The following is a 21,601-nucleotide window of genomic DNA, read 5'->3' as shown; positions in this document are numbered from 1 at the left end:
TGTCACCACTAGTACTTAAGCATTTAACATAGGTCAGTGTAAAATTCCTTGGCGAACGAAATTCTACAGTAAGGTAGGTTTCTTTAGTGTTCGAATTAGTATGAATACCTTAGTAAGCAATTAAGCAAAATTCTACATAAATTATGATTATAAATTCTGCAGAGTACAGTATAGAGAGTCAATCCTCGATATTCGAATTATGCAAACCAGTTGCTCTGTAACCTGCATAACATGCGCGATATCGATATTGTTCATGAATTATTCAAGCTGGCCAGATGGAATACTGACAAGAAGAACACCTAGCTTTTGCATGAATGGTCTTTTTTCAATCTACAGATTTACAGACCCGGTCCCAAAAGCCGTTTTCAGAATTACTGTAAAACTGGAGACCAAAATCGCATAAGGCTGTCCTGTGCTCCTTTCTTAATTCTCGGGCTCAGTTTAGCGGATTCGCGCAGCAGTCATTTGTGATACAGACTGGATAGATTTTCCCCCAAAGAATGCCAACAATATATTTTTAGAAACTGCACCGAGCTTATATTCAGTAACAACTATAAAACAGTTGTCGGCCGAGATTAGAAGTGGCTATTGCCGCAGCTGAGAAGGGTTCCGAGTTTCGTTGCATTGAAGTAGTTATATGAATGCTGTACATCTCTTGCAGGTTTTCGGCCTCTCCCGTTTGTTACCTACATATGTTCTCAGCTTCCACTGAGCCGATTTTGCAGCTTTAAATTTTCACAGAATCCTTTCAAAACGTAGAGTAAAACAAAGCTAGTAGTTTTTTCACTCTCACAAGCAGGATAAGCCCAGTGGTCACTCAAAGGCTTGTTGCCATGGATGCCATAGGGCTAACATACGCTTGTCTGTCACCACGGCCAATTTAGGGTTTAACAAGAAACAGCTTTGGCTTCGCCTCTGCGTTTCTTGTGGACCACGTACCGAGTGAACGAATGATTCGGTTAGTTATAGAATAAAATGAAAACTAGCAGCCAAGGCACAAGCGAAACAAACTTTAATGGCGAAAGGTCAACATTTGTAGAACCGGGCATCAGATCTAGATACTGGCCTGATCGACCTCACCTCATAAGAAAAAGTGCCAACTGCTAACGTAATAGATAATAGGCTGACTCGAAAGGCACTTTAAATGCGTTCTGTAAGATACAGAGCCGAAAGTTCTGTAAAAGTGAATTTACCAATCCTGCACCACTGAATCTTACAGAGCGTTACAGAGCATCGAGACTAACTCAGAATGTGTGCCCGTACAGTTACTAGTAATTCGAATTAATTTTAAATTTATCTTTCACCATGTGTCGGTGATTTCAGATAAGTCACACTTTGTTTTGCTTTTCAACACTTCTTTTTTGACACGTAGTTTCCTTTCCTATTTGTTAGATTTTTACAAACGTGTTCCAATATGAGTTCTCGTAAAAAACTCCTGCGCGACTTGCAAACCCTTTGTGAGCTGGAGATCGCTGGAAAAGCGCTCGATGAGTCTTCGAGCAGCATCAGTAGCGACGACTCATCTGAAAGTTCCAGCGAATCGTCAGAGAGCGAAACAGATCAGATCCTGGAATTCACTGCCTTTTTATCCAGTAAACGATTTGTTTTTGACCGAACCGTTGTCCCGAAGAGGCATGACTGGATGGAAAAACTGGAAGTTGCCAGTGATCGAAGCCTTTTTCTCGAAGAAGCGTTGCAATTTCCGCTGCGATCTGTCTTTTACTATCTCCAGACACACGTTTAGTCTTTCCCGGACCAGTAGGCACAGCAGTGGACTTCCACCTGTCGTAATTGCCAGGCTCCGTAAGCCATGCAATTAACAAGTCTGCGCATTCTTTCTTCCAACTAAAGCGGGGTCTTCGCGTGCTCATTCTACACTATTCTAATAGCGTATCAATATGTTAACTTCAAAATCCAAGGTAAACTAAACTCAATTTAAATCAAAATTCAAAGGAAAACTCAAAACTCAATTTTCTACGTACAGTTGGCACATGAAAAAATTCACAACGAAATCTTTTGACAAATTATTCTTTTGACTTGGTCACTTGTGGTGAAAAAAGCGAGTTCTGTATCATAACGGAGCAGGAGAGTTCCTTTTAGATACAGAACACTTTAACTCGGTCGTCCAATCAGAGGTAGGGGGGTGTGATCGAAAAATTACAGAACTTCCGGCTCTGTATCTTACAGAACGCATTTAAAGTGCCTTTCGAGTCTAGCTAATGCCAGTAAACGTCCGATTGTTGACTAGTCACCAAACTAAATGCAGAAACAGGAAAAATTTCAGCTGATTCAAACGCAAGTTGACCGCAGAGCATTCTCGATGTCACCAGTTAAATCTAATAAACTGAAGGCGACCTGTTGTCTTATACTCGTATTGAAATTAACTGGTTTCAAACAAATTCATAACTGCTGTTAAATAACTACTGCTTCCTCGAATACAGTCATAACTGCTAAACTATGAAATCGTAACTACTGTCTCCTCGAACACACTGCAACTTTTGAATTTAGTCTATTTACCCAGTCGTAAGCCAATATTCATCCGTGCTCAGCTTGTTAACTACATCCGTAACAACCGTGACAGAGTAAGGTTAAAAAACCTATGTTTGGGAGAACGGGTAGGCCGATTTCAACGCGGTCAAGTTCGCCAGAACCGCTGCAACGCCCCGGTGGATGTTACGCTATTACCGAGACGATGCGCCTCGAGGGGAAAAAAGGGGACCGGAAAGGAAAGTTGTTACCATGGGCCTCCATAGACATACATGGACAAGTTGTTCCCATGTGCGTAAATGACACAACACGCCTCGGCCAGCGGCCTCGATGCGAACAAAAACAAAATTAATTAATCACCAAAAGCCGACGCCGATAAATTGGTTACGGATGTAGTCCTCCGTAAACTGGTTATCTACATCCGTAACCACGTATACACGATTGATAATGTAGCCAATGTTTGGGCGAACGGCTGAACCGATTTCAACGCGGCCAAGTGCGTTAAATTTGTCTCAACGGCGCGAATGTTCTTACGCTATTGCGCCATCGATACGCCCCAAAAGGGAAGGAGTAGCCCCAAAAAACAAATTGTTGCCATGGGCCCCCATAGACATACATGGTAAATGCATTGTTTGTTCGCGAACCGTTCGGAAAAACCGAGACAGACCGCGACCTTGGGCATCGGCACGTTACAAAGTATTGAAAATTTAAGATGTGCAAAAATTAATCGCAGTCAATCCCACCAGCGTGATCGGTATACCTCATATTCTTTCATATACGATATTTCTTAGATATCTTAGGTTTCTTAGATTTTTTAGGTTTTCTTAGGTTTCTTAGGCTTCTTAGGTTTCTTAGGCTTTCTTAGGGTTTCTTTGGTATTCTCAGGTTTCTTAGGTTTCTTAGGTTTCTTTGGTTTCTTAGATTTCTTGGGTTTCTTAGTTTCCTTAGGTTTCTTAGGCTTTCTTAGGGTTTCTCAAATTTTTTTAGATTTTCTCTTTCTTAAATTTCGTAGTTTTCCTAGCGGCTGGGACCAATGCGATCAACCGTTGCGAAGTGTGCATTTCGTAACAAATCTGCGCCGCAAAAGTTTGTGTACGGATGTAGATCCCGTAAACTGGTTATATGAATACTAAACATCTCTTGCAGGTTTTCGGCATCTCCCGTTAGACCGCGGTAATCTCACCTTCTACCCATCCGATTTTACTGCTTCAAAGTGTTCTAAAAACGTCGCGGTCTGGCGGGTGATCTAAGGCCAGTCGTTGTTTGCTATCTTCACAATATCAAACCCAGTGGTCACTCAAAAGCATGTTACCATGGATGCCATAAGGCTAACATGGCTGGCCGGTTACCACGGGCACATTATATACTGCACTCAAATAACAAGAAAAGCTTCGGCTTTGCCTCTGCGTTTCTTCTGTTTACGGGCTGAGTGAACAGATAATTTCGGCCACTTTACTGGCTAAAGCAGCTTATTAATTCGGCAATTTCAGAATACGGCAAAATGAGCAGAGACCTACCAGGCGAGCAAAAAACAAAACAAGCCCTAGGTGTTAAAGGTCAACAACGCAGTACGCACGTCGCGGACAACCATCCTGAGCAGTTGTTTGGCTTTTCCATTCCGACTTTTCGGGAAACTAAATTACATCCTAAACAATAATACGTATACTGCATATGAAATACAAAGTTTTCTTAAAATCGTCGTAAGCCAATATTCATCCGTGCTCAGCTTGTTAACTACATCCGTAACAACCGTGACAGAGTAAAGTTAAAAAACCTATGTTTGGGAGAACGGGTAGGCCGATTTCAACGCGGTCAAGTGCGCCAGACCCGCTGCAACGACGCGGTGGATGTTACGCTATTACCGAGACGATGCGCCTCGAGGGGAAAAAAGGGGACCGGAAAGGAAAGTTGTTACCATGGGCCTCCGTAGACATACATGGACAAGTTGTTCCCATGTGCGTAAATGACACGACACGCCTCGGCCACCGGCCTCGATGCGAACAAAAACAAGATTAATTAATCACCAAAAGCCGAAGCCGATAAATTGGTTACGGATGTAGTGCTCCGTAAACTGGTTATCTACATCCGTAACCACGTATACACGATTGATAATGTAGCCAATGTTTGGGCGAACGGCTGAACCGATTTCGACGCGGCCAAGTGCGTTAAATTCGTCTCAACGGCGCGAATGTTCTTACGCTATTGCGCCATCGATACGCCCCAAAAGGGAAGAGTAGCCCCAAAAACAAATTGTTGCCATGGGCCCCCATAGACATACATGGTAAATACATTGTCGGTTCGCGGACCGTTCGGAAAAACCGAGACAGACCGCGGCCTTCGGCATCGGCACGTTACAAAGTATTGAAATTTAAGAAACATGTGCAAAAAGTAATCGCAGTCAATCCCACCAGCGTGATCGATATACCTCGTATTCTTTCATATACGATATTTCTTAGATATCTTAGGTTTCTTAGGTACTTTCAGGTTTCTTAGGTATTCTTAGGTATTCTTAGGTTTCTCACGTTTCTTAGGTTTCTTAGGTTTTCTTAGGTATTCTCAGGTTTCTTAGGCATTCTTAGGTATTCTTAAATTTCTCAGGTTTCTTAGGTTTCTTAGGTATCTTAGGTTTCTTAGGCTTTCTTAGGGTTTCTCAAGTTTTCTTAAATTTTCTCTTTCTTAAATTTCGTAGTTTTCTTAGCGGCTGTGACCAATGCGATTAACCGTTGCGAAGTGTGCATTTTGTAACAGACTTGCGCCGCAGAAGTTTGTGTACGGATGTAGATCCCGTAAACTGGTTATATGAATACTGATTATCTGTGCCAGAACTTCGGGACCTGTCCTTTGAGGCAAAGGATCTCGGCTTCTACTTCACCAATTTTGTTGCTTTAAAGTACATCAAAATTCTCTAGGTGTAGCGGTGGATCCAAGATTGTTGACTTTTTGCCAAGATCATTTGTTCAGGTCCAGTGGTCAATCATAAGCTTGTTACCATGGACGCGATAAGAATGCACACTGTTCTAACACAACTTGACCCAGAACAGTAGAAATATATCTGAGCTGCTACTTAACAATAAGTACGAGTACAGTACAAAGTAAAAAATTCATGTAACTTAACACGTTAGTCAAAATCACGTTAGTCATCACTGCAAGTTATGTACTGTACAAGTAAACAGTCAGTGTTTCGATTGAACTATGTAAAGTGTATCATAATATAGATATTACTAAACATAGGTACGGGTTTATTAATATTATGACAGTCTGTGAGCGACCGCAAAGCAAAACATCCTTGGAATTACTTATTTTTTAATAATCATCGGCCAATATTCATCCGTGCTGGGCTTGTACTGAAATTCGTATGCGGCGTTCGAATTTCTGTTCCAGTACGATGCACAGACAGAAACAGCGGTATGCGGAACCGGGGGAACTACTGAACTGAATTTCTGTTCTAGCACTATATACACAATCTAGCCGCACTATAAAATGCCATTTAAGAAACAAACCTGAAAATGTTCAACTTTGGCCCTTCTACGGTCTGTTAGCATAAAATTTTGGTAACTACAGTTAGTTGCTTTTTCCTTAGGAAACTCGTGAGACCTTTCTGGGCTCTCATGTACGTACTCAACTTGAAAAAAGACTTGTTAAACTCTGGTACACTATCATATTTTTACCAGTACATTCTGCAGAAGCAATGTAGTCGTAATACAGCTCACGCCCCTATCATTGTGAAGTCGGCTTCAGCAAGTCATTGTAATTTATTTTATTTCCTGGTTGAGCGCATAATATTTAGGTTAATTTCATGAAATTTCATTTACAAGAAAGGAACTTATAATTAGCAGCAGGCGTAATAATGTAACAGAAAATGAACATTTGGTTGAGCTGTCGATATGTGCTACATATCACATTAAAGGAAAGATATGTACACAAGTATTCAACGTACTACAACTGTTTAACAAGCAAAGGTCATAAACATGCCATGACGTAAACTGCATGGAAACCACCGCCTTATTCCGTCTCGCTGCGTCGACGGTTCTGTTGCTGGTTTTGGAAGTCCTGGAGTCCTTCCGGTTGGCGGCCTAGAGCGCGTTCCATGGAGTTGTTCTTGTCGGGATAGTATTCGGACTGAGCTTGCTCGGCATCGCACGTCTCCGCATTAATGTTTGCTACATCGTTGATGGCACGGCCAAGATCCATGTCGTACTGTAATTACAAATAAATTTATTCTACCTGTTTAACTTAAACTAGGTTCCACTAGATACCATAAGTACAGACGGTATTCGCAGAGGCGTACAAAAGACGCTGGCCCCATGCAACATTAGTATTAATAAAAACAAAGAAACTTGAAAAACTAAAACCTGCATGGTAGGCAAAATGGATTTGTAAAGTTATCGGCTGATAAGCAACATTGAAAAAATTGAAAAACAGATCGCTAGATGATTAAAGTATGATCGAACCAAAGAAAAACTACTATTTAAGAAAAGCCAATTCGAAACTTTTAACATTGTAATAATTCGCACATGTACTTACCGCACCGCCGCGGAACGCCGCTGGCTCACCACCATCACGCGATTGTCGGTCCATGATACTGAAAGGTTACGAGTGATAAAAACTGTCACACAAAAAATCTAATTAACGATCGGACTTATTTCTTAGCCTCAGATAATTCAGTTTTTACTATTTAATTTTGTGATGTTCCTCACAGCTGCAGCCGCTGTTTTATACTCGTAGTTGCTGAACGATTCTGCTGCCAGCCCCGGTACCAGAAAAAGATCCTTAGGTTGTTTTCTGAGTACCATGGAAAGATCCATGCAGTAAATTCAACGGAAACATGCGTGCTTTTGCCTATCTAGTGGTAAGGGAACTGATATGCACTTGTACATATGACTTTTCTAAATTTAGATTGTTTTTCAAACTCGCATCTTACCGCGACTGATTATTTGTACTCGTACTGTATGTACAAGTACAAGTAAACCGCTGTAACTGCAATCATGCATTTTGCGCGGCTACTCTAAGGTCTAAGCATTGTAACGGAACGTTCCAGGGTCTGAAGAGATATTATTGTGACTCCGCGGAACATTACTTGTGTACGATCCTAGAACGCCGGGAACTGCATTTGGCAGATGTAAAGCAGAAACGTAAAAATTAACGGGCAAATTTGGGACACAAAAAATTCTCAGTAGATAAAATTATTTAGTAAAACTACACGCATGATCTCGTTTATCTTATTACGGTAATTTGGCACCCTTTTAAGTAAACCACTTTTCACTTTTTTTTTTCATCAGAACACAGAACTTTTTTCAGTGTTCTGATGGTTGTGACTTGTGACCGTTCAAAAATTGTTTTGGTCGGCCTGCGTGTAGCAGGATGTTTTCGTCATGAAATAGAAATTAATAATTATTGTAATTTATGCCGAAGACCTGTTGAAACATAATTAACTCACTGCCCGGCTCTTTTTGTTCTTTTTCGCACAGATGTACATTAGTGATCTCCCTGATCTGTAATACGTAGCAGCTGGCGTTCAATGTGGTCATGACTACGGGTACAAGTACTGTACCTTTTTTTTATAACTGTGTCGAAGTGTTGTTTAACATGGCATTTGTTGTCGATCACTAAATCTACAATAGGCAAGTGTAAAATGAATTAATGAATTCTTAGCAAAGTTCTAGCTAGGTTTTGTAGCAGCCAAACAATATCGGAAAGTTCTCCGACAAAATTTCACATGCAACACGCTGTATACTGTAGTTTTGACCATTGCTCATGGTCAGTCTTAACTCTTAACCATTGCTCGCACCGTGCTGCACGCTTTCAATTAGAGTGATAAAATCATTATTTTGCGCGTGATCACCAAATATTCGGCGTTTCCGACGGAAATTTGCCAATATTCTACCCGATCACCCTTTCTCTCCTGACCGTCTGATTTAATGCCGTTTTGTTTTATCAAGTAATTGTAATCTCTGCTTTTTTTAAAATCCTTCTAGAAAATACCAAAAAAAGATTCATGTGTAAAATAGAGGAGAAAGCGGTGTTTTACCTTATCGTTGCTTCCGTTGCACGAGTTTTGTTTACAAAACTTTCGAAAAAGAATACGTTATGAACTTATGCGCGCCTTTCGGTTAATTTGTAATAGGGTTTTTTTTGCCGCGTAACAGCAAACGGAACTCAATAAAGGTTGATTATTGATATATATATAAATAAACACTTTATAATATGTGCGTATTTGTTTCTTTAATACGAGTATAGATTAGAGGCAAAATAAAGCACTGCTTGCATTACTGCTGTTAAAAGCCTAGAGTATGTACTATTCCAGAATTCACATGTTGACGATCTTTAAATATGCATATTATTATTTTTGAATATTAATATTACGTATAATTTGTCATATCTTTCAAATCATTAGTTCTTAACTTATCGGATGCTCCGCTGAATCATCAGAAATCATCAGAATCATCAGTACGGGCATCTGTCGCTGACTTATGCGGAAGTCATAATCCGAAGCGTTTCGCAGAACAGTTGCCAAGAATTCGAGAATGATCGGCAGACACCCAGCGTATAAGCTGTAAACTCCTCGACGTCCTCGTATCAAAGGATTATGTGACTCAATCCTGCCAACTTTTACCGAGTATATGTCAAGGGCAAATTAACATATGGCAGGTCAAAATTGTGAAAAAATATCGCGACAGGAATAGAATCACAACATTCGTACCAACATTCGTATTTTGTAGGAATCGAAAACACTCCATGTATAAAGTTCAATCAACAGCGTGTGACCGTGAACGTGTGCCCGCTCTTCCATACGAATTGTAATCATAACAAAACTCTTCATTTATTCAAACATAGAAATTTCCAGTTCTTGCATCAGCGCGTTCCAAATCAAACAAAATCAACGTATATAAATCGGTGTAGTGCACCAGCTAAACTGCATTCATTAAAGTTGAAAGGAAAAACTTCTAAGCTTTACCAGTTGCATCAAATCAGAATAACTCTTTACAGTTTTATCAGCAATTAATTCGTCTTAACCAAGCAGTTATGGACCGTCAAACGAGACAAGGAGGTGAACCGGCTGCCTTCCGCGGTGCCGCTGTAAGTTTATATTTTAGCGTTAATATATTATTATTAAGAGCAAAACATGCTTGTATTTTCGTTGGTAAGACTAAATTCCGATGTCTTAATTTCTTTAAGTTTTACCCACATTAACCTTAGCCATATACTTATAATCCTAGCTATTAGCTTAAAATTGTAAGCATTATTAGATTGAAACATTCCTGACTGCCATTTTAAAAGTGAATCGGCCAACTGGTTTTGTATGTAGCATTAAGCGCAGAGTACTTGTTAAACTACCGATCGTGCTTAACACTACTTACTGATTTAGATTTGTGAAAACTTTAAATCGCTTACAATGTGTAATTAGTATTGTTAGGTGTTTACTATTAATTATGCGAGCACGAATTATAAGGACGGAGAATATTGTTGTTATTGCGCATTTGTGCAATTAATATTGCGAATGTACTATATGCACCTAAGACAAGTACTGCTAAAATAACTTTAATACTTCTGTTGCTAGCACTGCTGTAAAACTCACAATAAAATTTGTGTTTCGGTAGTAAGCAAGATTTCATAAACTAGCAATTTCTTTCGGCTGATAATAAAGTCTGCTACAAAGTGACCTTTAATTTCTTCATTTCCGCAGGTTTAACTGCGCACTTGTACTTACAGTAATCAATCCTGAATTCTTGATTTGTTTTGCATATGGACAAATTTCAAAAAGTTTACCTTTCGCGGAACTGATAATCTGAGGGTTGTTTCTAAATGCATGGATAATACAAGTAGAGTATATCGTTGGAGCGCCTGCGTTATAGTCGTGTGTAATTATTTTTCTTACTTAGTGGCTTAGTGCGCATGATAAATTGATAACTTTGTTATATAATTGGTATAATTATTGATGTACAGTGCGTGTGGACATTATCATAACAAATAGGTGCTATATATTGCGGCGCACTGCACATGCATATGCTGATGTGGTCATTACAGTACGGTACTTTTATTTGATTTGAATTTGACAGTGAGTTTATTAATTTTCAGTCGGATATGGACTTGGGCCGCCCCATCAACGACGTATCCGGCATTGATGCCGACACGTGCGATGCGGAGCGTGTACAGAGCGAATACTATCCCGACCGCAACAACTCCATGGAGCGTGCCCTGGGTCACGCTCCTGACCAAGACCTGGAGGGCCGCATGGGAGACTACAATCAAAGACGTCGCAGCGAGAGCGAATAACACCGTGTAATTTATTTTATTCGGCTTGATTTGGAGAACATTTTCAAGTGCTAACTTTTATTAATCAGATGATTCATGTTTAATTAGTTCGTTTAGTTTGTTTAATCGATTCCTGCACTCAGTCATCATATTTTTATCGCGCATACGTACATAGATGACTTGAATTTGTTCTTGTTGAAGAACGTTCAGAAAACATATTTTTGCACGTTATAGTGCGCAGTGGACGAATAAAAATTATGCCATAGAAACCCGGCGCGCAAATCGGAATTACAGAAAACAGTAACGGGATGTTCCAGGGTGAAGCAATACATGCATACATACAATAAAGAAGCTTAGAAAAAATAGCAAGAGATGAGTAACTGCGATGATACTTTCGTGCACCTTCGCATTAACTATTGAAATGCAGTAGTAAAAAGCATTGAAGATCACTATACTTACGAGTTTCGACTCTCGAGCGCAGCATGCACGAATATTACTGATCATTTTCTACTGTTAAAACAGCATAAATGATTTTCTGAAATTATCGTTTGTGCGTTAATTGGAGTTTTATAGTATGATTGCATTGTTCTAATCGTCCTTCGTAAAGATGAGCACTTCCTGGTAATATAATCAGAGCTTTCATATTAAGAGTACAATCTACTGTAGATTCTCAAGCTATCTGTACATACTGCAGTCGCTTTGTGTCTACTGTACTTTGCATGCGCAAGAAAACGGCGACTTAATTTCTTTACGCTACGAAGGTGTAGAATATTATTTTGCTGTTATGATTCAAATAGTATCCTTCATACAAAAAATAAAATCCATCTACAGCCCATCTTTACGAAAGAAGATTGGTAGTTAGGACAATGCAATCATACTATGTTCTGTATGAAGTATACTATTTGAATAATATTAGCATTCTACACCTTCGTAGCGTAAAGAAATCAAGTCGCCGTTTTCTTACACATGCGAAGTACAGTAGATATGTACAAAAGCTACTGCAGTATTTCAAGAATCTAGATTATAAGTACTCGTAATATAAATGCTCTGATTACAGTATTCACGAAGTGCTCATAATTATGAGATCATAATTATCACATTCGGCATAGTTAACGGTAAACGACACCACCATAATTCCCGGCCGTAAGCGGAAAGGAACAGTTCAAAGCACTGATGCGTCATACATCTGACTGATATTCTTGAATAGAAGTATACGCATACACCGTACCGCGTACAAACTACAAAGACATGTCCTACCTATCAGGAAATGGAAAGCAGACCGTCCCCGTAAACAATATGCATGCGCATTCTACTGTACAAAACCAATTCAGTGATCGTCCTACGATTGCTTGCTGCAGGCTCGGCAAGCCAAGCCCGAACAAGGTTACTCAGTACAGATACAGTACTTTAGTTATCTTCGGCCCTGTACTGTAGTTATCTTCGGTCCTCCGACATTTTTATAATGTTTGCCGAATGCCTTTATATTACCGTACTTCCTGCACTTTAAAGCGCCTGTTAGTATTCTTCGTCATCTGCATACGACGCCATACGTACATAACACAGTCAGATCCGGTTCGGAAATCAAATCTACATAATCATACTTACTTCTATAGATTAGTTTTTCGTCCCAGTATCGGTTTGGTATCATCAGATTCTATGCTTTAGGTCCAAAGCAGCCGAGCTCTGCTGTGGTTAGTGCAGTACAAGACAGCAAACTGGAGCATCGCAAATCGTTTCAAAAACGTTGGCTAGCTAAGCACAGGGTCGGACATTTTTCTACGATTTATTGGTTTCATTTTACTGCAGACACAACATACGTATAACGGGTTCAGCGCCTGGAAATACACCCGTTCAGAGCCTATTCTGTCCACAAAGACTGTTAAAAGTTAAATTCTGAAAATGTTGAATTGTGGATTATTTGCTGTTGAATCGAACAAACCGATTCCACTGAGCGCTATTCATTACGATGTGGACGTCAAAGGATTTGCCGGTTCCATCACTATTAACCAGACTTTCCAGAACGTCGAATCCACGGATCATCTGGAATGCGTGTACGGATTCCCGATGAACGACCAAGCCGCTGTCACGGGCTTCACCGTGAAGATCGACGACCGTACACTGATCAGTCAGTACAAGAAGAAGGACGAAGCCTTCAAGGAATACAACGCCGCGCTGCAACGCGGAGACGGCGCGTATCTTCTGGACCAGGCGGATCGCAGCGACGACACCTTCGTGCTGAGTGTGGGCAGACTGCCGCCCGGGAAGGAGTGCGTGGTCAGCATCAACTACGTCTGCACACTGGACAGCGTCAGCGAGACGAAGCAGCGACTCCTCATTCCCATGGCGCTCTTCCCGCGATACAATCCGAATCCGGCAGGTGTACTCGACTTAACTGCTGCACCAGAGAAATACGCTGCAACGGTGTCGTATAAAGCGACGCTGGATGCCAAAATCGAAACTTTGGATAAAGTGAAATCAGTTTCCTCTGTCTCACATCCGATTGCTGTTAGCATTATTGAACACAAATCTGTTAAGGTACGTTTGGATTTCAGCCTGCCTAATATTTTTAAGGGGCTCGACCTGTTAGCTGTTGTAATATATTTTTTGCTAATTTTATTGAATTATGCAAATGTTTAATTTCTAATTTACGCCCATACAGGTGTGAACTTTAACCCAGTAGATTTCTGTTGCTAAATTCACCGAACCGCTCCCAAACTAATTCTCGTTGTAGGTCACTTTCGGTGCGCAGCAGCAACCAGTTGACCGTGATTTGGTAATCGATATTGAGATCCAAAATAATCCCCAACATTACGTTTTCGTGGAGCGCGTCGACGGTGATCAGTTTGTCGGCATGTATTCGTTCGTCCCACAACTCGAAACAGATAGCCAAAAAGTCCTGAGTGAGCTTGAGCTGGTCTTTGTCGTGGACTGCTCCGGATCGATGGAAGGAGATAAAATCGAAGACGCGAAGCGGGCGATGCAAATTTTCCTCCGAAGCATTCCAGAAGGATGTTATTTCAACTTTTACCGCTTTGGTAGTACATTTGAATCATTGTTTCCTGAAAGCAAACTCTACTCTGAATTAACGTTCAAAGCTGCAAAAAGCTATGCTGATGCCACAGCTGCCAATTTGGGAGGAACAGAGATCCTTCAACCGTTGCACAAGATTTTTGCAACTCCTGCGCTTTCCGGTTTTTCTCGGCAATTATTTATTTTGACCGACGGTGAAGTTAGCAACACAGAACAAGTAATAGATCTCGTCAAGAAAAATGCGTCGGATTCCAGAGTGTTCTCATTCGGGATCGGCGACAGCTGCAGTCGCTCATTGGTCAACGGAATCGCGTTGGCTGGCAACGGGAAATCAGAGTACTGCAAACACGGAGAAATATTGGAAGACAAAATCGGCCGCCATCTGGAACGAGCGTTGCAGCCTGCCGTTGTACAAGCGAGTGTTTTGTGGGAAGGAGTGAAGAACGTTCAACAAGTGCCGTATGTGCTACCTCCCGTATTCCGCGGTGACCGGCAAATCGCTTATGCGTTCTTTGAAGTTGGAGAGACAGAGCAGAGTCCAAAGGTCATCCTGCAGCTCAAAGACCAAGTGGCCGAGCAAACGCCTTTCAAGTACCCAGTGAACGAAAGCAGTCCCGGCATCCAAAAACTCGCAGCGCGAGCCCTTATAAAATTCCTTGAGACAGCTCCAAGTGGGAGCTATTTGGCTGCCAACGGTGGTTCATTACAAAGACGAAATAATGATCCGATACAAATGATGCAGGAGGCAGCCAGTGATCCGAATAATAAGAAAAAAATTACAGAAATATCCCTAAAATATGGTGTAATGTGTAAGTACGTTTCGCTCCTAGCTGTTGAACAGCGAGTAAGCGGTATAGCAAAGGAGATGCAGTTAAGAGAAGTTCCTGTGCAAATGTCAGCGTCGCGCTCGCAGTTTGGTTTAGGATACAAGGCTACGCCCACAAGTGTCTTCCAAGGCTATCAACAATCTCAACAGGCAATTGGAGGTTGGTTCCGAAATTCAGCGCCGGTCCAGTTTGGACAGGCTTTGTCTCAGTCAGGTGGTCCACCATTGTTTGGAAGTGTCTACGGAAGTTCTGGCTCATATATTAGTACTCCATGCTCGTCTGGGAATTTCGGAGCGCAACCATTTTCCAGCTTTGGAGGTATGACATTTGGCAGTTCTGGAAATCATCCGACTTTTGGACGTTCGATGGCGTCTGCAACTGCCGGAACGCAATTGTTCGGAAATTCTGGGGCACAATCTTTATTTGGCAGTTCAACATCAGCCAGCACGACTGCAAACACTGCTGGTTTTTCGTTTGGAAATGCAGGAACATGGACACACTATTCTGCTCCCTTCGCTCATGAACTGTCGAAAGATTCTGCTGCTGCCATCGATATCTTATCCGAGCTTCAGAATTCTGCTACACCGTCCGCTACATCGTTTGGAAGTGCTGGCGTACAGTATGAAAATTCTGGTGCACAAACCGATTTTGGATCACATCAGCCCGCGCAGCAGCAGCAGCAGTATTCCGACATGGAGCGAACCGGCGACGTGGAGATGTTCGACGCAACACTGTGTCACAAGCCGGTTTTAAACCAGGTCTTGGATTTACAGCAGTGGAACGGCACCTGGGAATTTTCGATGCATTTAGAGCGAATTCTCGGTGTCACTCAGGATTCCGCAGCGAATAACGCCGGCGAGATGCTTGATGTGGTTGTCCTGGCGACATTGCTGGTTGTGGCTTATCTGAATGCTAAACATGCCGGTCAAGTGCACATTTGGCAAGCCATTGCTAACAAAGCGTTGACCTTTGTTCGGAAGCACATTTCTGCTGAGAAGGAAGCTGTCGTGTTAAAGAATTTGCAAAATTTGTTCTAAACAGAGTTTGAAAGATTTGTTTTTCTTTATTAGTTTTGAGTTTGTATAGCGCACACGTACAGTGTAGTTACTAAAAATTTAACCGAAGAAACTACAGAATTAGCAGTGATTCTGGCTCGCTTCTAAGGCTATCAGTTTGGAATTCCCAGGGCGTTGTTTTTTTTTCTTTTACCGTAAATGTTCATCTTACATATGATCTTGTTTTGAGTAAATTTTTAATTGGCCTGGAAATACGAGTACAATCAGCTGAATTCATGTGCATTAATTGCGGCAATATTAACACAGCTGATATACGTACGCCAGATTCTAAAATAACTTTAGGACAAATTTCTAGCTAGAGCCTAGAGGAGATTTGCGAAGTGCCTGTTCGAGTGCAATTTATGTATTTACAATGTAGACTTGTATCTAGAAGTATTCACATGACTTTATTGTGTATGTTTTAACTGAAAGTCACGATGATGATTTCTTGCAAAATCCGAGAACTACAACCGCAGACTCATAACGTAAAAACATCATTCGCGGCAACCACTGCGCATGGTTCGCATCCCGAACCACAAACGCACAGTACTTTGTTACTGCGTTACAAACTTAGTACAGCGTATGCCAGCTTGCCGGCGCCCGGCGGTAAATGTGAATTAACCAAGAACGGCACTGCAGTACATGTAACCACAGATACCGGTATATAGTAAGTAAAATTATTCTGTAAAAGAATATGTTCTCCTAAAAATTTATTTGAAGTTTCCGGGAATAAACATAATTCTTGAATATATACAGTGTTCTTGGATGAACTCACAGTTGGTACAACACATGGGAAAGTACTGTAAATAAAAATAAGCACAGTAAAAGTTATTTGATAGCGTTCAGCACAGTACTGCATCTGAAGACTTAATTAATAGAGTCATGTAATGCAAGACGTATTCAAAACCAGCTTATTTGCGCACCAAAATGCGGATAATTGTCACTGTACAGAGATTGTGTACTGCCAGGCAAAGGTTGGCTGTACAATAAACATTTTTGTATACTTTGAAGTATCTATATTTATATTCACATGTACAGCTCACAATAGTGCAGTATACAGGGCTCTGTAGTAATACGGCAGCATCTGACGTTGAGTTCATATAAATTCATACAGATATCATCGATCGTTTACTCATTATTCATATCACATGTACTTGTACACTCGCGATCGCATGGTTGGAGCATTCAGTTCTCGGAGTAAACATCGTAACATCGTAATACCGTAAATAACCGAGCCTTTCGGCATTACGCACTGTTGCCAGCTGCAAACTTCTGGTAAACGAGCCGCACCACGGTAGTACGAGTACTTTAAATCACGCTTTACTGTGTACCACACAGAGCACCCTCCTGTGTTTTCGGCCGAATGAGATCATTGATTTTCATGACTAACATATCTTACAAAAGCGGTTTCTCAGCTATCTTTAGCCAGACTTCACGAAACACGATATGATAACTTGAAGAAAGCAGTTTCACATATAAAAACAGCCTTCCGGTAGCAGCTGACGGATTTACTTGTAGTAGTCTAGTCAGGAGAACAAGAATTCAGTTTCCACTTCTGGAACAAATTTACATTTGGATGAGAAAGTAATTTTCTTGGACATACTGTCAGAAAATGGAAAAATCATGCTGTGGGTTATTTATTGCCGAATCAAATAAACCGATTCCGCTGACCGCTGTTCATTACGATGTGGATGTGAAAGGATTTGCCGGTTCCATCACTATTAACCAGACATTCCAGAACGTCGAATCCACGGATCTGGAATGCGTGTACGGATTCCCGATGAACGACCAAGCCGCTGTCACAGGATTTACAGTGAAGATCGACGACCGCACACTGATCAGTCAGTTCAAGAAGAAGGAGGAAGCCTTCAAGGAATACAACGCCGCGCTGCAACGCGGAGACGGCGCGTATCTTCTGGACCAGGCGGATCGCAGCGACGACACCTTCGTGCTGAGTGTGGGCAGACTGCCGCCCGGGAAGGAGTGCGTGGTTAGCATCAATTACGTCTGCACATTGGACAGCGTCAGCGAGACGAAGCAGCGACTCCTCATTCCCATGGCGCTCTTCCCGAGATACAATCCCAATCCGGAAAGCACGAGTGGGACAACTGCGCCGCCGGAAAAATATGCTGCAACGGTGTCGTATAAAGCGACGCTGGATGCCAAAATTGAAACGCTGGATATAGTAAAGTCAGTTTCTTCTGTATCGCATCCGATTGCTGTTAACATTACTGGAGAGAGATCCGTTCAGGTATGCTTTAATTTTCGCAGTGTCAACTGTCGTTTCTACATTGGATAACATCTATTCAGCGTAATACTGTACTCGTATTTGCGTGTAGCTGTGAATGTGTAGATTAAACTACAGTACATTGCTTATAATTCTAATTACGTGCAATGGCCCATTCGATAATACATAATTTGATTCTTGGTTGCAGGTCACTTTCGGTGCGCAGCAGCAACCAGTTGACCGTGATTTGGTAATCGATATTGAGATCCAGAATAATCCTCAACATTACGTTTTCGTGGAGCGCGTCGACGGTGATCAGTATGTTGGGATGTACGCGTTTGTCCCGCAGTTCGAAAAAGATGACCAAAAAGTGCAAAGTGAACTGGTCTTTGTCGTGGACTGCTCCGGATCGATGGAAGGAGATAAAATCGAAGACGCGAAACGAGCGATGCAAATTTTTCTGCGAAGCATTCCGGAGGGTTGTTATTTCAACTTTTACCGATTCGGTAGCACTTTTGAATCTCTGTTTCCTGAAAGCAAACTTTACTCTGAGGAAACGTTCAAAGCTGCAAAAAGCTATGCTGATGCCACAGCTGCCAATTTGGGAGGAACAGAAATCTTGCAACCACTGAAGAAGATATTTGAAACCGCCCCTCTTTCCGGATACTCCCGCCAGTTATTTGTTTTGACCGACGGAGAAGTCAGCAACACAGAACAAGTTATCGATCTGGTCAAGAAAAATGCGTCGAATTCCAGAGTGTTCTCATTCGGCATCGGCGACAGCTGCAGTCGCTCATTGGTCAACGGAATCGCGTTGGCCGGCAACGGGAAATCAGAGTATTGCAAACATGGAGAAATATTGGAAGACAAAATCGGCCGCCATCTGGAACGAGCGTTGCAGCCTGCCGTTGTACAAGCGAGTGTTTTGTGGGAAGGAGTGAAGAACGTGCAACAAGTGCCGTATGTGCTACCGCCTGTTTTCCGAGGTGACCGGCAAATCGCTTTCGCATTCTTCGAAATTGGAGAGATAGAGCAGAGTCCAAAAGTTGTACTACAACTAAATGACAAATTGAAGGGTCAAGCAACTGTTAAGTATCCCATGAGTTCTGACAAAAATCAAGGCATTTCCAAATTGGCAGCGAGAGCTTTGATTAAGTATCTGGAAACCGCTCCAACTGGAACAGCTTCTCTCGGTGGCAGTGGGTCGTTACAAAAGCGAAATGTGGAGTTGCCTGACTCGAAGAAGGAAGAAACTGATACGGACAACAAAAATGCGATAACGGACATTTCTTTGAAATATGGTGTAATGTCCAAGTATGTTTCGCTCTTGGCGATTGAAAAGCGAGTAGGTGGACAAGCAAAAGAGATGCAGTTACGAGAGATTCCTGTACAGGTGTCCACGCCGATGCTTCATAGGCCGATGCCGATGTACGGAATGAGGATGGCGCGGATGGCTTGCGCCGCACCTCTTATGGGTATGCCATCCGGCGCTGCTTTTAGGGCGAAAAAAGGATCTGGAAATTCGTATAGAGGACGGGCGGCGATTCAAGCTGACGCATGCATGAGCATGGATGCAGACTGCGATGCAATGGAATGCGAAGAAGAAGCAGCAGTTTGCGAAAGCATGAACGAAGGAGCAGTTGTCAAGAAAAAATCACGACGTCGCAACGATGAGTCGAAAGGTGAGGATGCAGACATGATCGATTCCACTCAAAAGCCGGTTCTAAATCAAGTGTTAGATCTGCAACAGTGGAATGGCAGCTGGGAATTTTCAGGAAATTTGGAAAATATTCTGGGCGTTACTAAGGGCGTTGCAGAACAGAAAGCCGGGGAAAAGCTGGATCCAGTTGTCTTGGCTACACTGCTGGTGGTGGCCTATCTGAATGCCAAACATGCCGGTCAAGTGCAGGTTTGGCAAGCCATTGTTAACAAAGCATTGACGTTCGTCCGGAAGCAGATTACTACCGACCAAGAAAGCACTGTACTTAACAATTTCAAGTCTTTGTTTTAAAAAGATACTGAACCTAGAAGCTTTATATGTCTACTGGTTTTCTGACATTTCCTTTTCCTAGAGTAATTTTCGTTTTGTACTGACGAATTACAGATTTTGCTTATATTCAAAATATAATTACAGCAACGCATAAAAATTCAAAACAATTGAGTACAAGTTATTAAATATTTTGGTTTATTCGTTATTTGGTGTGATGCACCGCAAATGGATACCTGTTCATCAAGCGCTTAAAAAATGGCTATTTGCCTGAATAAAAATTTGGAAAACAAAGCGACTCTATGTTTTGATGTTGGTATTCGTTCGAAGTGGCAAAAAAGTATGCTGATACCACTAAAGCAGGATTAGGAGGAACCGAAATTTTGAAACCTCTGAACAAGATATTTAAAACCGCACCTTTTTCCGGTTTCTCTCGGCATTTATTTGTGCTGACTGATGGTGAAGTCGACAATCACAGAACAAGTCATCGATCTAGTTAGGAAAAATACGTCGAATTTCAGAGTATTCTCATTCGGCATCGGCGATAGTTGCAGTCGCTCACTGGTCAACAGAATCGCACTCGCCGGCAACGGGAAATCGGAATTTTGCAAACACGGAGAAATCCTGGAGGACAAAATTGGTCGCCATCTGGAACGAGCGTTGCAGCCTGCCGTTGTGAAAGGGAGTGTTTTGTGGGAAGGAGTGAAGAACATGCAACAAGTGCCTTATTTTCTGCCGCCCGTCTTCCGTGGTGACCGGCAAATCGCTTACGCGTTCTTCGAAATTGAAAAAACTGATCAGAGTCAAAAAGTTGTATTACAACTAAATGACAAGGTGAAGAACGAGATAGCTTTTGCATATCCCTTCGGTAGAAGCCCTGACAAAGCTCGAAGTGTAGCCATATTAGCAGGGAGAGCATTAGTTAAATACCTGGGAACCTCACCAGTAGATGTACACTCGTCCGTCAGCAATGGATCGTTACAGCACCGTAACGTCGAACCGTCAGGCACGAAGACGGAAAAAATTAATTCAGATCATAAAGATAAAATCATTGGCATTTGCTTGCGATACGGCGTGATGTCCAAGTATGTTTCGCTTTTAGCGATTGAACAGCGAGAAGGCTGGGAGGGTAAGGAGATGCAATTGCGCGAAATTCCTGTCCAGTTGGGCGCGACCTTTTGCGACAACCGTACGTCTGTGATGCGAATGCCATCAAGGTATTCTTCTGCCTTGAGCTCTCCGGCCAAAGTTGGTGGGAGTCGTAAGAGAAAAAGAACGGCCATGCATTCAGTACAGGCTGTACAGCGATGTGGAGTCGTGCGACGAAGAGCTAAGCAACGATGCTACGACTGAAAACCTGTATTCTAAGAACCATAAGACGCAAGTGGGCAGCAAAAGCAGAAAAATGGCGTACATTGAGGCCATCGGTGAGGCGTCGAGCGACGATGAGTTAAGCAATGCTGTCGGAAACAGGTATACTGTGGTGCACTCCTATGAGGCGGAAGTGGGCGGAAAGAAATGTGAAACGCCATTGGATGACGACGACGGAGACCTAGCTGTAGACGAGAAGCCGCAAAGCATCGACGCTGCTCCCAAGCCGGTTTTGAATCAAGTGTTAAATCTGCAGCGGTGGAACGGTAGCTGGGAGTTTTCAGGAAACTTGGAAAGCATTCTGGGCGTTACCAAGAACGATGCGGATAAGCAAGCCGGTGGGAATCTGGATGCCGCGGTGTAG

At 42.1% G+C, this 21,601-nt stretch overlaps 3 protein-coding genes across 4 annotated transcripts; all 3 read left to right on the top strand.

Annotated features, from left to right (window-relative positions):
- Nucleotides 1-12,059: 12,059 nt before the first annotated feature.
- Nucleotides 12,060-15,857, top strand: LOC129592051 (von Willebrand factor A domain-containing protein 5A-like). 2 transcript variants are annotated; one of them, XM_055487994.1, is made up of 3 exons: nucleotides 12,060-12,254; nucleotides 12,406-13,275; nucleotides 13,472-15,857. In XM_055487994.1, the coding sequence occupies exons 2-3, from the start codon at nucleotides 12,640-12,642 to the stop codon at nucleotides 15,632-15,634; spliced, it is 2,799 nt and encodes a 932-aa protein (XP_055343969.1). In that variant the 5' UTR covers nucleotides 12,060-12,254; nucleotides 12,406-12,639; the 3' UTR covers nucleotides 15,635-15,857. The 2 variants fall into 2 exon arrangements, with proteins under 2 accessions (XP_055343969.1, XP_055343977.1); XM_055488002.1 differs by having other exon boundaries at nucleotides 12,060-12,312.
- A 1,170-nt stretch (nucleotides 15,858-17,027) lies between these two features.
- On the top strand, nucleotides 17,028-20,067 carry LOC129592165 (von Willebrand factor A domain-containing protein 5A-like). The gene is made up of 2 exons (XM_055488140.1): nucleotides 17,028-17,903; nucleotides 18,088-20,067. The coding sequence occupies exons 1-2, from the start codon at nucleotides 17,265-17,267 to the stop codon at nucleotides 19,888-19,890; spliced, it is 2,442 nt and encodes an 813-aa protein (XP_055344115.1). The 5' UTR covers nucleotides 17,028-17,264; the 3' UTR covers nucleotides 19,891-20,067.
- A 57-nt stretch (nucleotides 20,068-20,124) lies between these two features.
- On the top strand, nucleotides 20,125-21,601 carry LOC129593675 (von Willebrand factor A domain-containing protein 5A-like). The gene is given in 5 exon segments (XM_055490117.1): nucleotides 20,125-20,182; nucleotides 20,230-20,339; nucleotides 20,341-20,734; nucleotides 20,900-21,083; nucleotides 21,163-21,601. Coding segments are annotated over 5 exon segments (1,185 nt in total).

Source organism: Paramacrobiotus metropolitanus, unplaced genomic scaffold, assembly GCF_019649055.1.
Source record: "Paramacrobiotus metropolitanus isolate TYO unplaced genomic scaffold, Prichtersi_v1.0 Parri_scaffold0000003, whole genome shotgun sequence".
Classification (NCBI taxonomy): domain Eukaryota; kingdom Metazoa; phylum Tardigrada; class Eutardigrada; order Parachela; family Macrobiotidae; genus Paramacrobiotus; species Paramacrobiotus metropolitanus.
This window is presented reverse-complemented; position numbering and strand designations above follow the sequence as displayed.

Coding starts and splice junctions, on each gene's coding strand:
- LOC129592051 (XM_055487994.1), top strand. CDS start 12,640: ATGTTGAATTGTGGATTATTTGCTGTTGAATCGAACAAACCGATTCCA. Junction 13,276..13,471: donor TTGAACACAAATCTGTTAAG/GTACGTTTGGAT, acceptor TTCTCGTTGTAG/GTCACTTTCGGTGCGCAGCA.
- LOC129592165 (XM_055488140.1), top strand. CDS start 17,265: ATGGAAAAATCATGCTGTGGGTTATTTATTGCCGAATCAAATAAACCG. Junction 17,904..18,087: donor CTGGAGAGAGATCCGTTCAG/GTATGCTTTAAT, acceptor TCTTGGTTGCAG/GTCACTTTCGGTGCGCAGCA.